Source organism: Diceros bicornis, chromosome 13 (assembly GCF_020826845.1).
Source record: "Diceros bicornis minor isolate mBicDic1 chromosome 13, mDicBic1.mat.cur, whole genome shotgun sequence".
NCBI classification, from domain to species: Eukaryota; Metazoa; Chordata; class Mammalia; order Perissodactyla; family Rhinocerotidae; genus Diceros; species Diceros bicornis.
The window spans coordinates 50367728-50378996 of record NC_080752.1 but is presented as its reverse complement, the minus strand read 5'-3'; the positions used below and the strand labels follow the sequence as shown (position 1 = coordinate 50378996).

At 47.0% G+C, this 11269-nt stretch overlaps 1 protein-coding gene across 1 annotated transcript; it reads left to right on the top strand.

The window, feature by feature from the left end:
• Positions 1-302: 302 nt before the first annotated feature.
• Positions 303-9910, top strand: TRAPPC3 (trafficking protein particle complex subunit 3). Its single transcript, XM_058553678.1, has 5 exons — positions 303-429; positions 6970-7067; positions 7314-7413; positions 8500-8682; positions 9152-9910. The coding sequence occupies exons 1-5, from the start codon at positions 388-390 to the stop codon at positions 9269-9271; spliced, it is 543 nt and encodes a 180-aa protein (XP_058409661.1). The 5' UTR covers positions 303-387; the 3' UTR covers positions 9272-9910.
• Positions 9911-11269: the final 1359 nt, after the last annotated feature.

Below are 11269 nucleotides of genomic sequence, written 5' to 3'. Positions count from 1 at the left end.
AGGAGGGGCGAAGAGGAGGGGGAAGCGTGCGCATGATAACACGATTGCCGCAAGATGCGGCCGCCACCATGCGGCCAGAACGTAGCCCGAAGAAACCAGGCTCTACGAGTCAGCCGGGCGTGAAGCACTCTGGGAGTTGTAGTTCGGCTGAGCTAAGGGGCGGTGCTGCCAGCGGGGCTGTTGGGCGTTGTAGTCCGACGTTTATCGGGCGGGAGTTACTCTCGTCTGCCAGACCACGAGTCCCGTGGTGCCTCGCGGCAGGCGGCGCAGGCGCGGTGAGTCGGCGCCGGTCAGGCCCGAAGGCTGAGGGGCCGTGGCTGGGTGGAGTGGTGTCAAAAGGGGTAGCCGAGTGGGTCTGTGGCGAGGCGGGGTGGGGGGGCCGGCACCATGTCGAGGCAGGCCAACCGAGGCACCGAGAGCAAGAAAATGGTAACTGGGAGCGCGTGACCTCGGCGGGCGGAGCGGAATGGAGGCGTTCTAGGGAAGGGGCCCGGCGCGGGGCGCCAGGCGGGCACATTGGGAAGGGGCCTCTGAGCGCTGGGAGGAGGTGGTTCCGCGGGAAGGAGGAGGAGGAGGCTGCCTTGGGGGTCGAGAGGGGAGAGTGACCCCAGGGGCGTCCTGGGGCCGGGTGGAGGGCCGCTGGGATAGCTCAGAGACCCCTCCCCGAGGCCGGAGTGCAGCTGTGTGCTAGGCCAGCAGTAACGACGGTAATAACAGTAACTACCATGTATTACTCTCTTACTATGTGTTAGGCCCGGGGGCAACCACTTTACGTACGTTATCTCACTTGATCCGCAAAGTAACCCTCTCAGGTGGATAATGTTATCGCCATTTTACAGATCAGAGAGGTTACATAACTTGCCCAAATTTGCAGTTAGGACGTTAGGATTTGAACCCATGCCTCTCGTAACTCCAGAGCGAATGCTTCAGACTACTAGGCCATACTGTCTCTCACACCATGCCTTGGCATTGTAAGAGATGCTCAGACAGTGGTCTTGCCGGAAAGGAACTTTGTATTCGGTGGAGTAAGAGGTGGGCCAGAGTAGGCAGTAAGTGGTGCTCCTCTGGTGATGGATGTGTGGGGGGGCTCTCCCTTCTTGTCCTGGGAATAGTGAGACACCATATAGTCCCATAAAGTTTGGCTGCAGGTAAGGGCTGGGCCTGGAAAGTAAGGTAGATGACATTTTTCTCCAAGCTAAGGGGACTTCTTGGCAGATGTTCCTTTTCTGTCGCATATTCTTCCCTCCTCCAGAATTGCCTGTGCTGTCTTTTTTTTCCTATTTAAAAACTGAGTATACAGGATTGCATGCTGGGCACATCAGGGGCCTTTTGTTGACACTGCTCTAGAAGGGATGATTAAACTTCCCTCACACCTTTGAATCTTACACCAGGAACAGCCCCCAACAATGGGCTACAAGAGGCCCTATTACTCCAGAGTAGAACTTAACTTTTCTCTCTCTCAGACCCCTTTTGAGAAGCTGATGATATCTATGAATCTTCTCCCCAGAAATATTAAATAGACAAACATATACACAGACACTTACTTATATTTTGGGGGAATTTGTGTGCCCCCTGAACATACTCCATGGATCACAGGTTAAGAATTCCTGTTTTGGAGGAAATACCAAGAGTTTAAAAGCATAAGAAAAAGAAGAGAATATTTTGCTAGGAAACAGTATCATGGTGGGGAAAAGCAGGGACATTGGTTGGAATTTTGTCTCACTTCATTGATCCTCAATTTCGTTATCTATAAAATGGGGACAATAATGCCTACCTAGGATTAAATGAGATAGTGTAAAATGCGTGGGGCATGGTAAATGCTTATTTCCTCCTCCTTTTCCTAAGATATGAGCAGATGGGAGAGGTCTTCCCTACTTAGTTTTCATATCTTGCTCTTGTACATTTTTTTCTTGGAATCAATATTGAAATCTTTAACACCACTTTAGCAGGAACCTGCAGGCTCCATCCCTAGTCCCCATTCTTCACTCAGCTTTGGTGAAGTGAGGGAATTAGGGAGGGGCAGCAGTGCACTCCAGCCTCAAAGCTTTTGTAACTACTGTTGTCTCTGCTTGGAACTTCCTTCCCCCGATAGTCACTTAGCTACTCCTCACTTCATGCACAGTTTCAAATGTCGCCTCCTCAGAGAGGCCTTCCTTGACCACCTGACTAGTTCTCTATCCTCTTACTTATTCTGTTTTTCTTCATAGCACTGTCTATTTCATTTTAAATGTTTTGTTAAAATTATATATTCACTTGTTTATTTTCAGTCTCCCCCATGAGGTGTAAACTCCACAAGAGCAGGGATTTGTTTGTTCACTGCTCCATTCCCAGCATCTAGAATGATGCCTGGCACTAGGCAATCTATATTTATTGAATAAATGACATGAAGGTTTGAGTGCATCCTCAAACTGGTGCCTCCTTGGGGCTTGTCACATGATGCTGTTTGTGGCCACCAGGTTTTGACATTCTTATCTCCTCTCTACGTGGAGAGTCTCCCCCTCTAGCAGCCCTCTTTCCAGTCAGCCCAAGCTTCAGCTGATTGCTGTGTTCCCACTTAGCCTTCCAAGACTTAAGGGTTAACACACCCAGGTAACTAGATCTCTGCTTTTAGTCTGTGCAAACAGAAACAGCCCATTTGTCTAACAAACTTTTCTTGAGCCCCAGCTGTATGCAGAGCTTTGTTCTAGGTGCTGTGGGAAATGCAGAGATGATGTCCTAGTCTCTAACCTTGAGAAGCACATACTCTATAAGAGAGACAGAAGGGAACACAACACAGGGGTGTCGTACTGTCTGGGATTGAGTCCTGGCTTCACTGCTTGCTTTCTGTGTGACCTTGGGGAAGTTTCTTCATTGTTCTAAGCATCAATTTCACCATCTTGTAAAAATAAAGAAATAAAGGTAATGATAATATCTGTATCATAGGGTTGTTGTGAGGATTAATTGAAGTAATGCATGTAAAGCTAGCAGCGTGGCAGTGCGCCTAGAACACAGTTGACACTCAGTAGATGTCGGCTGGCAGGGCCAGCTCGGTGGTGTGATGCTTAAGTTTGCACGCTCTGCTTCGGCGGCCCTGGGTTTGTGGGTTTAGATACTGGGTACAGACCTACACACCACTCATCAGGCCATGGTGTGGCAGCATCCCACATACAAAATAGAGGAAGATTGGCTCAGGTGTTAGCTCAGGGACAATCTTCCTCAAGCAAAAAAAAAAAAAAAAAAAGTCAGCTGGCATCCTTATTAGTAAAAGTATTAGCCTTTGTGTATCTGTATAGTGTTTGGTTCTTAAATCCCATGGACAGTCCAGCCTGCCCTTCTTTTGTGTTGTGTTACTAGTAGCCCAACCCCAGGCCGCTGTTCTGAGTAGCAGCACTCAGAGTCTCCAGGACAGGAGGCTGGAGGATGAGAGAGAGGGCTGGACTCAGTCCTGTTACTTACCTTCCTTCCCCAGCTGCTGGGGGGCAGTCACACTGGATTACTTGTTTTGACACAAATAGTAAGTTGACTCATGAAGCATTAGCTCCAAAGATCAGCCCTCTTAAGGAAATTTGATGTTTCGTTTGGGGCACTAACTGAAAAGCCTTTTGAAAAACATCAAGTGTAGTAGCTCACCTGAGTGTAGGCTTGGCTTAACTTACTCTGCTCAGGTTGTGCCTGAAGTACTTGGAGAAGCGCGTGGAGATCATGTTGGCTATGTCAATATGAAACCACACCTATGGTTCCTTGGTCTGCAAAGCATCTTCAAGGCTATTATCTCATTAGATTCTCCCAACAACCCTGTGATTGGCATGACAGATTTTACTGTTACTGTTTTTTGTGTGAGGAGGTTGAGGCTTAGCAAAGTGAAATGACTTACCTAAAGTCTCACAGCTAGTAAGTGGCAAGGCCAGACTCAGACTCAGGTCTTCTGACTGTGAACCCAGTATTCTTTCTATATTTGCCTTACTAATTGTTGGAAAGTTCTTTACATTGATTCAAAATCTCCCTCCTTGAATCTAGGTCATGGTGCTCTCTGGTACCACACCACATAGAAGCGGTTTAAGAAGAAAAAGAACAATATCCTGAGTACTAGTGTGCAGCAGGTGCTCCTCAAACATTATCTCGTTGGTATCTCACGGTCACCCTGGAAGGGCAGATAATATGGTCACCCTGGTACAGATGGGAAAAACGATGTTTAAGATTAAGCAGTGGTTTAGGATCACATAACTTTTTACAGGACAGTATTCACCTATAAGAAAACCTATAAGAGTCTCAGTTACTTAACCTGTTTAAATGAGGATAAATGATGTGTGTTCTGCTAACCTCTCTTGGTTGTTATGAGGATCAATGAGAAACTCCGTGAAGACATTCTGAAAGTTGTATAAATGTTAACAACTATTATTGTTAACCTAATTAAAGCAACTGCAAGTAGAAGTGTTGCAGAAGAGATTCACGTCTTTGTTGGGAGGGAGAATGTGGAACTTTTTGTTCAGTGAAGAAATGGGACTGAGTGAATTAGCTGACCTTTAAGGTCCCATGGAACCTTTTGTTATAAGGGTCAGAAGGATTGAAAACCCAGGTCTTCAGACTCTGCAACCTCCCATTACTTCTCTGACTTCCTCTTCTGTTTTCTCTCTTGTTCACTCCTCTCTAATCACACTGGTCTCCTTACTGTTTCTCAAATAGGGCAGACGTACTCCTATCTCAGGGCCTTTATACTTGCTGCCTGGAATTTTTTCACCAAGCTGTCTTCATGGCTTAACCCTTACCTCCTTCATGTCTTTGCACAAATATCACCTTAATGAGGGCTTCTCTGACTACCCTATTTAAAATTGACACCCCCCCCCCACCCCTTCACACACATATATGAACATAAATACTCCCTGATCTCCTTTTGTGTTTATTTTTCTGGCAAACCATATATTTTATTTATTTGGTTTATTATCTGTCTGCCTCCTGTTAGATAGTCCCTGATACATAGTAAATGTTGCATGATGATTTTTTTCTATATATAGCCCTACTCCTATTTTTAAAGTATGAAGATCTTTAAGTTATATATTTATGTTGCATACTGTTCCATATAGGCTTGGTTCACAGTTGGAGATGGAGACAGGCTTGCAAGTTAAGAGAGGGTGTTGAGAGCCTGGGTCAGGGATCCCATTCCCAGATCCCACGCATATGGATTCTGTGACCACAGACAGGTCTATCTAGATTTTTCTTATTGTAAATTGGGGGCTGCTGCATGTATAAGGTGCTTGATAACGTCACAATATGCATGTTACTTGGCATCATGATGGGCCGAGGCTCTTGGAGTCTCCATCCAAGGGCTCATTAATAATGGAAGGAAAGCTCTCCTGATTTAATGCAGTGGTGCCAACTCTGTGGACTGGTAACTGCTGGATTGTCTCCATCCATTCATGCCCAAGCCATTCTGGTGCCAAACCCTTAACTTTACTAAAAAATTATTCTCCTTCTTAATAGCTTCCCCTTAATTGCCATATTTGGTAAACGGTCTCTTGGAGATACCACGATCTGACTGTTTTAGTTAAGTTCAAAGAGCTTCCTGATTGTGAAACTGATTTTCTTTGACTCCCTGGTGCAGCTAAGGTTTTTTTTGTTTGTTTTTTTAGGGGGGCTTATTAATATTGCAGTTGTGAGTAACGGGATAGAATGACCATTGGCTTAGAAACTCTTGGTTTTTGTCTCCCAAAATTACTTTTGTCAATAAATAGCTTATCTTTGGGAAAATTACTTAACCATTCTGAGTCTTAGTTTCCTCATAACATGGAGTTAATTCCTTCCCTTTCTCCTTTACACAGTTATTGTGGGGTGGAAAGTGAGATGAAAAATAGAATGCATTGTGTAAGCAGAAGGCACTCACATTGTTATTCTTGCAGTAACCTCACCGCCAGGCCACGGGGTTGAGGTGAGGAGCATTGGGTCCTGAGACCCCAGGCCTTAACATTACTTGGACTTTCTTCCCCAGGAGACTTAAAGACAGAAAGGTGCTCTGCTCCAAGTTTGACAAGCCTCCATTCGGAAGGGAGTGGTTAGGTGGCAATCTTGATTTTTCAGCCTTATTTCTGTGTAAATCCATTGATCCAGATGTGCTGTTAACATGTTTCTCACTTTTAACTCTGATAACGCTTTCCCCGCCACCTGCTGCTTTCATTGTGTAGTCTTGGTGTTTGCCATTCCTTTCATCTTCCACATCTCTGTTTCTTGGTAGGCAGGTGACAGGATCTTTATCTGAGAAAGAGTTTCTGTGATTTTAGCACTGGTTGTAATAGAAACCAGTCCAGATCAGTATTGTGTTTCAGATACACAAAAGATTATATTGCTTGCAGAGTTACTCACTTTCTGGAAACATTTTAGCTATATGTCAAGAGGAACATTATTTTTTCCATGCTGGTGACTTAGGAGAGGGGTCATCATCAGTGCAATGGGCTTCGTCTGAGACCGACTTCCTTCCCGATGGACTGGGCTCCTGGGTCCTCTGCTGCTCCTAGGTGGGGCCTTGGAAGTGCAGTTTAACTCTAGGCCAGGACACTCCACATATTCTAAGGTGTGGGGAAGCCATTGGTCACACCTGCTAACCCAGAGGCTAATTTGAAAATGGCTGTTTCGGGTCCTTCACAGTATCTAGTGAATGACTACTGGTCCCACACCAGATTCTGATGACCCGAGCTTAGACTTGGCAGCTGTGGTGGGGTCCTGGGTTGGCAGAAGCCCACCTTGGTATGTTGAAAGAGTGACTACTCAGTGCCTGGGGTGCCTTTTACAGCCTTTGATAGTGGGTCTAGCTGCAGCCCTGCCGCGTTGACCCTGGGGGACCAACTCCCTTGGCCACTACACAGGGGATGATGTTCTTTCCCACCAGACACAAGTGACCTTCCTTTGAGTTCTGTCAGTTGCATGGAGGCTGATCCAGACTCTCACCTAACTTTCTCTTTTGTGCAGCTTGGTTCTGACTGTCTTTTGAATCTCTTTTAGAGCTCTGAGCTCTTCACCCTGACCTATGGAGCTCTGGTCACCCAGCTGTGCAAGGACTATGAAAATGATGAAGATGTGAATAAACAGCTCGACAAAATGTGAGTGAGCTCCTCTGCGGGAGAGACAAGAATGGGGCTCCCTAGCACACTGAATCTGTGTGGTCCTTTAGAGCCCAGAATGAGGTCCTCTCTCTTATAACCAACATTTTGGGTACAATTTCCACTGAGCTCATATATTGGGATGTTTTGGGATTGTCCCCATTTTCCCTTTACTACCAATAGCCTTATGTTCAGACATAGGACATTCAGACCCCATAACATAGTCTGTTCTCTTTTCCTTCCCAGGGGCTACAACATTGGAGTTCGACTGATTGAAGATTTCTTGGCACGGTCAAGTGTCGGGAGGTGCCACGACTTTCGGGAAACTGCAGATGTCATCGCCAAGGTCATTACCTGGGGCCACCTGGCCATGCTGAAGAATTGTCATTGGGAGGCACTGCTTACCACTTTCTCCATGTCCCTTAGAGAGGCCTTTAATATTCCAAAAGATTAGTTAGGCAGCTGTTTGAGCCAAAGAAGCTTCCTGGTGGTTTGGGAATAGCACAGATGATGACAAAGGGAGAAGTGGCTGGGATCATCCCTGTGGATTAAAGCCCCACTGCAGTCAAAGCCAGATCCCTCTACTGTGGAGATGTAGCAGTAGCATGGGGGTTAGGGATGTGGGCTTTGGACTCAGACAAACCTGGGTCCGAGTTCTAGCTCCAATACTTACTACTTCTTAGGTAAGTTACTTTTAACCTCTTTAATTACCTCATCTTTAAAATGAAGAAAATGAGAACTACCGCACAGAGTTGTTGTAAGGAGTAAATGAAATAATGAACATGAGCATTCAGGTAAAATTAATGCACTTAACGTAGTGTGTATATAGTAACTGTTTGCTATTAATAATATTAGTGTTACATATTATAGCATTAATAATAAATGATGAAACACCTATAGCTTTGTGGAATCAGTTACCTAAAGGTTGATTCTTTCTGTTGTGGGGCATGCTGGCCATGCCCAAATCCTAGAGAGGGTTGACAATGGAGAGAGGTCTGTGAGGTGTGGAATTAGGAGGGTAGATAGAGGGAAGGATGTCTTCAGAATAATTCTGCTCCAGTGAGCTGTATTTGCTTTCAAGAAGGTTCAGATAGCACAGACAGAGGACAGGGAAGTGGGTTGGGGCCTCTCTGCGCTCAGATGCTGGCTCAGGGCAGCCACCCCTGTCAGAAGATCAGTGCTCCCTTCCACTAAGAAGTACAGGTGGACAGCAAATTGTTGCCTAATTGCATGGCTGCCTTGAAGACGAGGAGTCTGGAATTGTGCACAGATGCTTTTGCTTTTTGTCCTGAATACCTAAAGCTTCAACGTCTTGCAGAGGCCACAGTTTTGTTCCCAAGCCACTTAATGCCCCCTTGTCAGTCCCATGACCTTCCCCCTTGTACAGCCCTTACTGCTCTTCCCCATAGTGCTGTTGTGTGTCCCTTGGCAGGTGGCGTTCAAGATGTACCTGGGCATCACTCCAAGCATCACCAATTGGAGCCCAGCTGGTGATGAATTCTCCCTCATTTTGGAAAATAACCCCTTGGTGGACTTTGTGGAACTTCCTGATAACCACTCATCCCTTATTTATTCCAATCTCTTGTGTGGGGTGTTGCGGGGAGCCTTGGAGATGGTGAGTGCAGCTCTTTACCTTCTGGGACACTGAAATGTAGTAGGGGCTTGATAAATGTTTGAGTGAATGAGAGAGAGAGAAGAGAAAGGTCTTTGGCTCGCTCCAGCACTTTGCTGTCTGAGATGGTGACACTGCTGAGTATAGTGTCCAAGTTGAACATCTCCATGTGGTGATGATCCTCCCTACTAGGCTGGGAGATGGTGCATTCAGCCCCCAAAGCCTAAGAACGCACATTCCCAGATTGGCTTCTTTGGTGACAGTCTCATTCGTGGGTGTTCTTTGCTGAGTCTCTCCTTATGGGTCGGGGCCACTGCCTTCTGCAGGGGAACATTGGAGCTGGCAATCTTGTCCTTGTGGGAAACAACCCCCCTTGTTTTGGCTGTGGATGAGTCAGTTATAGCCCCATCGCCAATGGTTTCCCAGAGGCTGTGGCTAGGCAGCTGCCCCTTCATTTTCCCACTATCTCCAGGTCCAGATGGCTGTGGAGGCCAAGTTTGTCCAGGACACCCTGAAAGGAGACGGTGTGACAGAAATCCGGATGAGGTTCATCAGGCGGATTGAGGACAATCTCCCAGCTGGAGAGGAATGACCATCCCCAGGACTTCAGGGTAGCCAGCAGGAGCACTTGTGGGATCAGAAAGCCTCAGTGCTCCCTCTGCCCTCTAGAACTCAGTGACTCTTTAACATGGATGTTACATATTCTTCTAACCTTGTTTCCATTCTCCATGCTAATAAGGAGCAGACTCTAATATAGTCCATTTACCCAACAAGTGTGCACATTCAGGAGGGAAATTCTTTGTTCCCTTTCCCTCTAAAGGGGCTGGATGTAGTCATCCTTGATTGGACTAGAAAGAGCTCAAACCATTTTACATTCCTGTTTGAATTTTCCAAAGCAAAACCCACTTTGACCCTTTTAAGAGGCAAGCCTGGCACATCTGTCCCTGGGCCTTCAGGAGCCATTGGGAAATGGCTGTAGGGAATCCAGGGTTGTGGGACAGGGGAGGAGAGGCTGGGAGGGATGGATTGGAGTTGCTAGCTGCAGTGTGACACGTGAGCGCTTACCAGGGTAGGGGAGCCGGTCGTGCCGGAAACACTGACTCCTGGGAAGCCACCCAGGTCTCTCATTCCTCCCTGCTGTTTGGAGGCAACATCTCCTCTTTTTACAGAGGGTCCATCCTTTTTTCTTACTAATTCTTCAATAAAGACACATTCTTGAGTGAAATCCCAATCATGTCCTGTTTTCTTTCTGCTCAGCCTTGGGAATTTTGTTGCAGTGGGGTGAGGAGACCAGCTAAGTTCCTGGGCTGTGCCTTCATTTTACCTGGTCTAGGAGTGGCTTCTCCCCACTGACCAGAGTCTGGGAAACCTGGAATGAGGCACCTTTAGAGTCATTTTTGGGTCTACTGTCTAGCAAAATCTACAAACAGACCATTATCCCAGATGTACCTAAAATGGACGATCCTGGGCTCTTGGCCACTGTGAGTTGAAAGGTTTGGTTAGAAATACCATGTTTAAATCCTGGTGTTGAGGAGCCATTTATTGAGTGGTCACCACATGTCAGATGCTGTACTGAGCACTGGGCATTATTCCATTTTTAGAGGGGAGGCTACACATTGCCCAAGGTCATACAGCTAGTAAGTGGAGAAGCTAGGCTTCAAAGCCCCAGGCAAATTCCAAAGCCCATGTTCTTTTTTTTTTTTTTAAAGATTTTATTTATTTATTTTTTCCCCCCAAAGACCCAGTAGATAGTTGTACGTCATAGCTGCACATTCTTCCAGTTGCTGTATGTGGGACGCAGCCTCAGCATGGCCAGAGAAGCTGTGTGTCAGTGCGCGCCCGGGATCCGAACCCCGGGCTGCCAGCAGCAGAGCGCACACACCCAACCGCTAAGCCACGGGGCTGGCCCCCAAAGCCCATGTTCTTGACAATGATGCCTGGTTAGCACTGTGTGGGAGGAGGCGACAGGCCTGTGGTCCCCCTGCCAGCCTTACAGAGATTAGGATAGCTTTTAAAGGGAGAGATCAGGGGTTGTCAGGCCGTATTTGATAGCACTGTTCTTGGGAACAGCCTAGGGCTTTGAGGTCCAGATACTCAGGTTGTTGGGGCTAAACAGGGTCCCCAGGCCTTCCCCAGGGTTAGTGGACAGGCCTGAGATGAAAGGAAGGGTTATAGATGCATTGTGCTTGAAGTGTGTCTTGGTTGTGTAGGTTAGGACCAGGGTTCTGGGACACCAGTAAGAGAGGCAGTTTGTACACAACCAGCCTCCTCCAGCTGGGTTAGGCCACCAAGGGGGAGGAAAGGTCACTTTTGTGTCCCCAAGTATAGGGAGGCTAATGCTCTCTCTGGGATACCATCCTTCTCTGAGCCTCTTACCTCTCCCTCCAGGTACAATTTGGGGCCTCAGGTCAGGTTCCTCATTTTGGTCAACTGTATCCTTAGCACCCAGTAGAGGGCTGGGTCCAGTCACACCAGAGTTTGAGTGAATGAAGGAGAGAAGAACAGAATGAATGCTGGGGCCCAGATGTGGAAAGTGTGTGGTGTCTGGACTCTGCCAAGAAAAGTAGCTGCACCACCCCTTCCTTTGTCC

Coding starts and splice junctions, on each gene's coding strand:
- TRAPPC3 (XM_058553678.1), top strand. CDS start 388: ATGTCGAGGCAGGCCAACCGAGGCACCGAGAGCAAGAAAATG. Junction 7,068..7,313: donor AATAAACAGCTCGACAAAAT/GTGAGTGAGCTC, acceptor TTTCCTTCCCAG/GGGCTACAACATTGGAGTTC. Junction 7,414..8,499: donor CTGCAGATGTCATCGCCAAG/GTCATTACCTGG, acceptor GTCCCTTGGCAG/GTGGCGTTCAAGATGTACCT.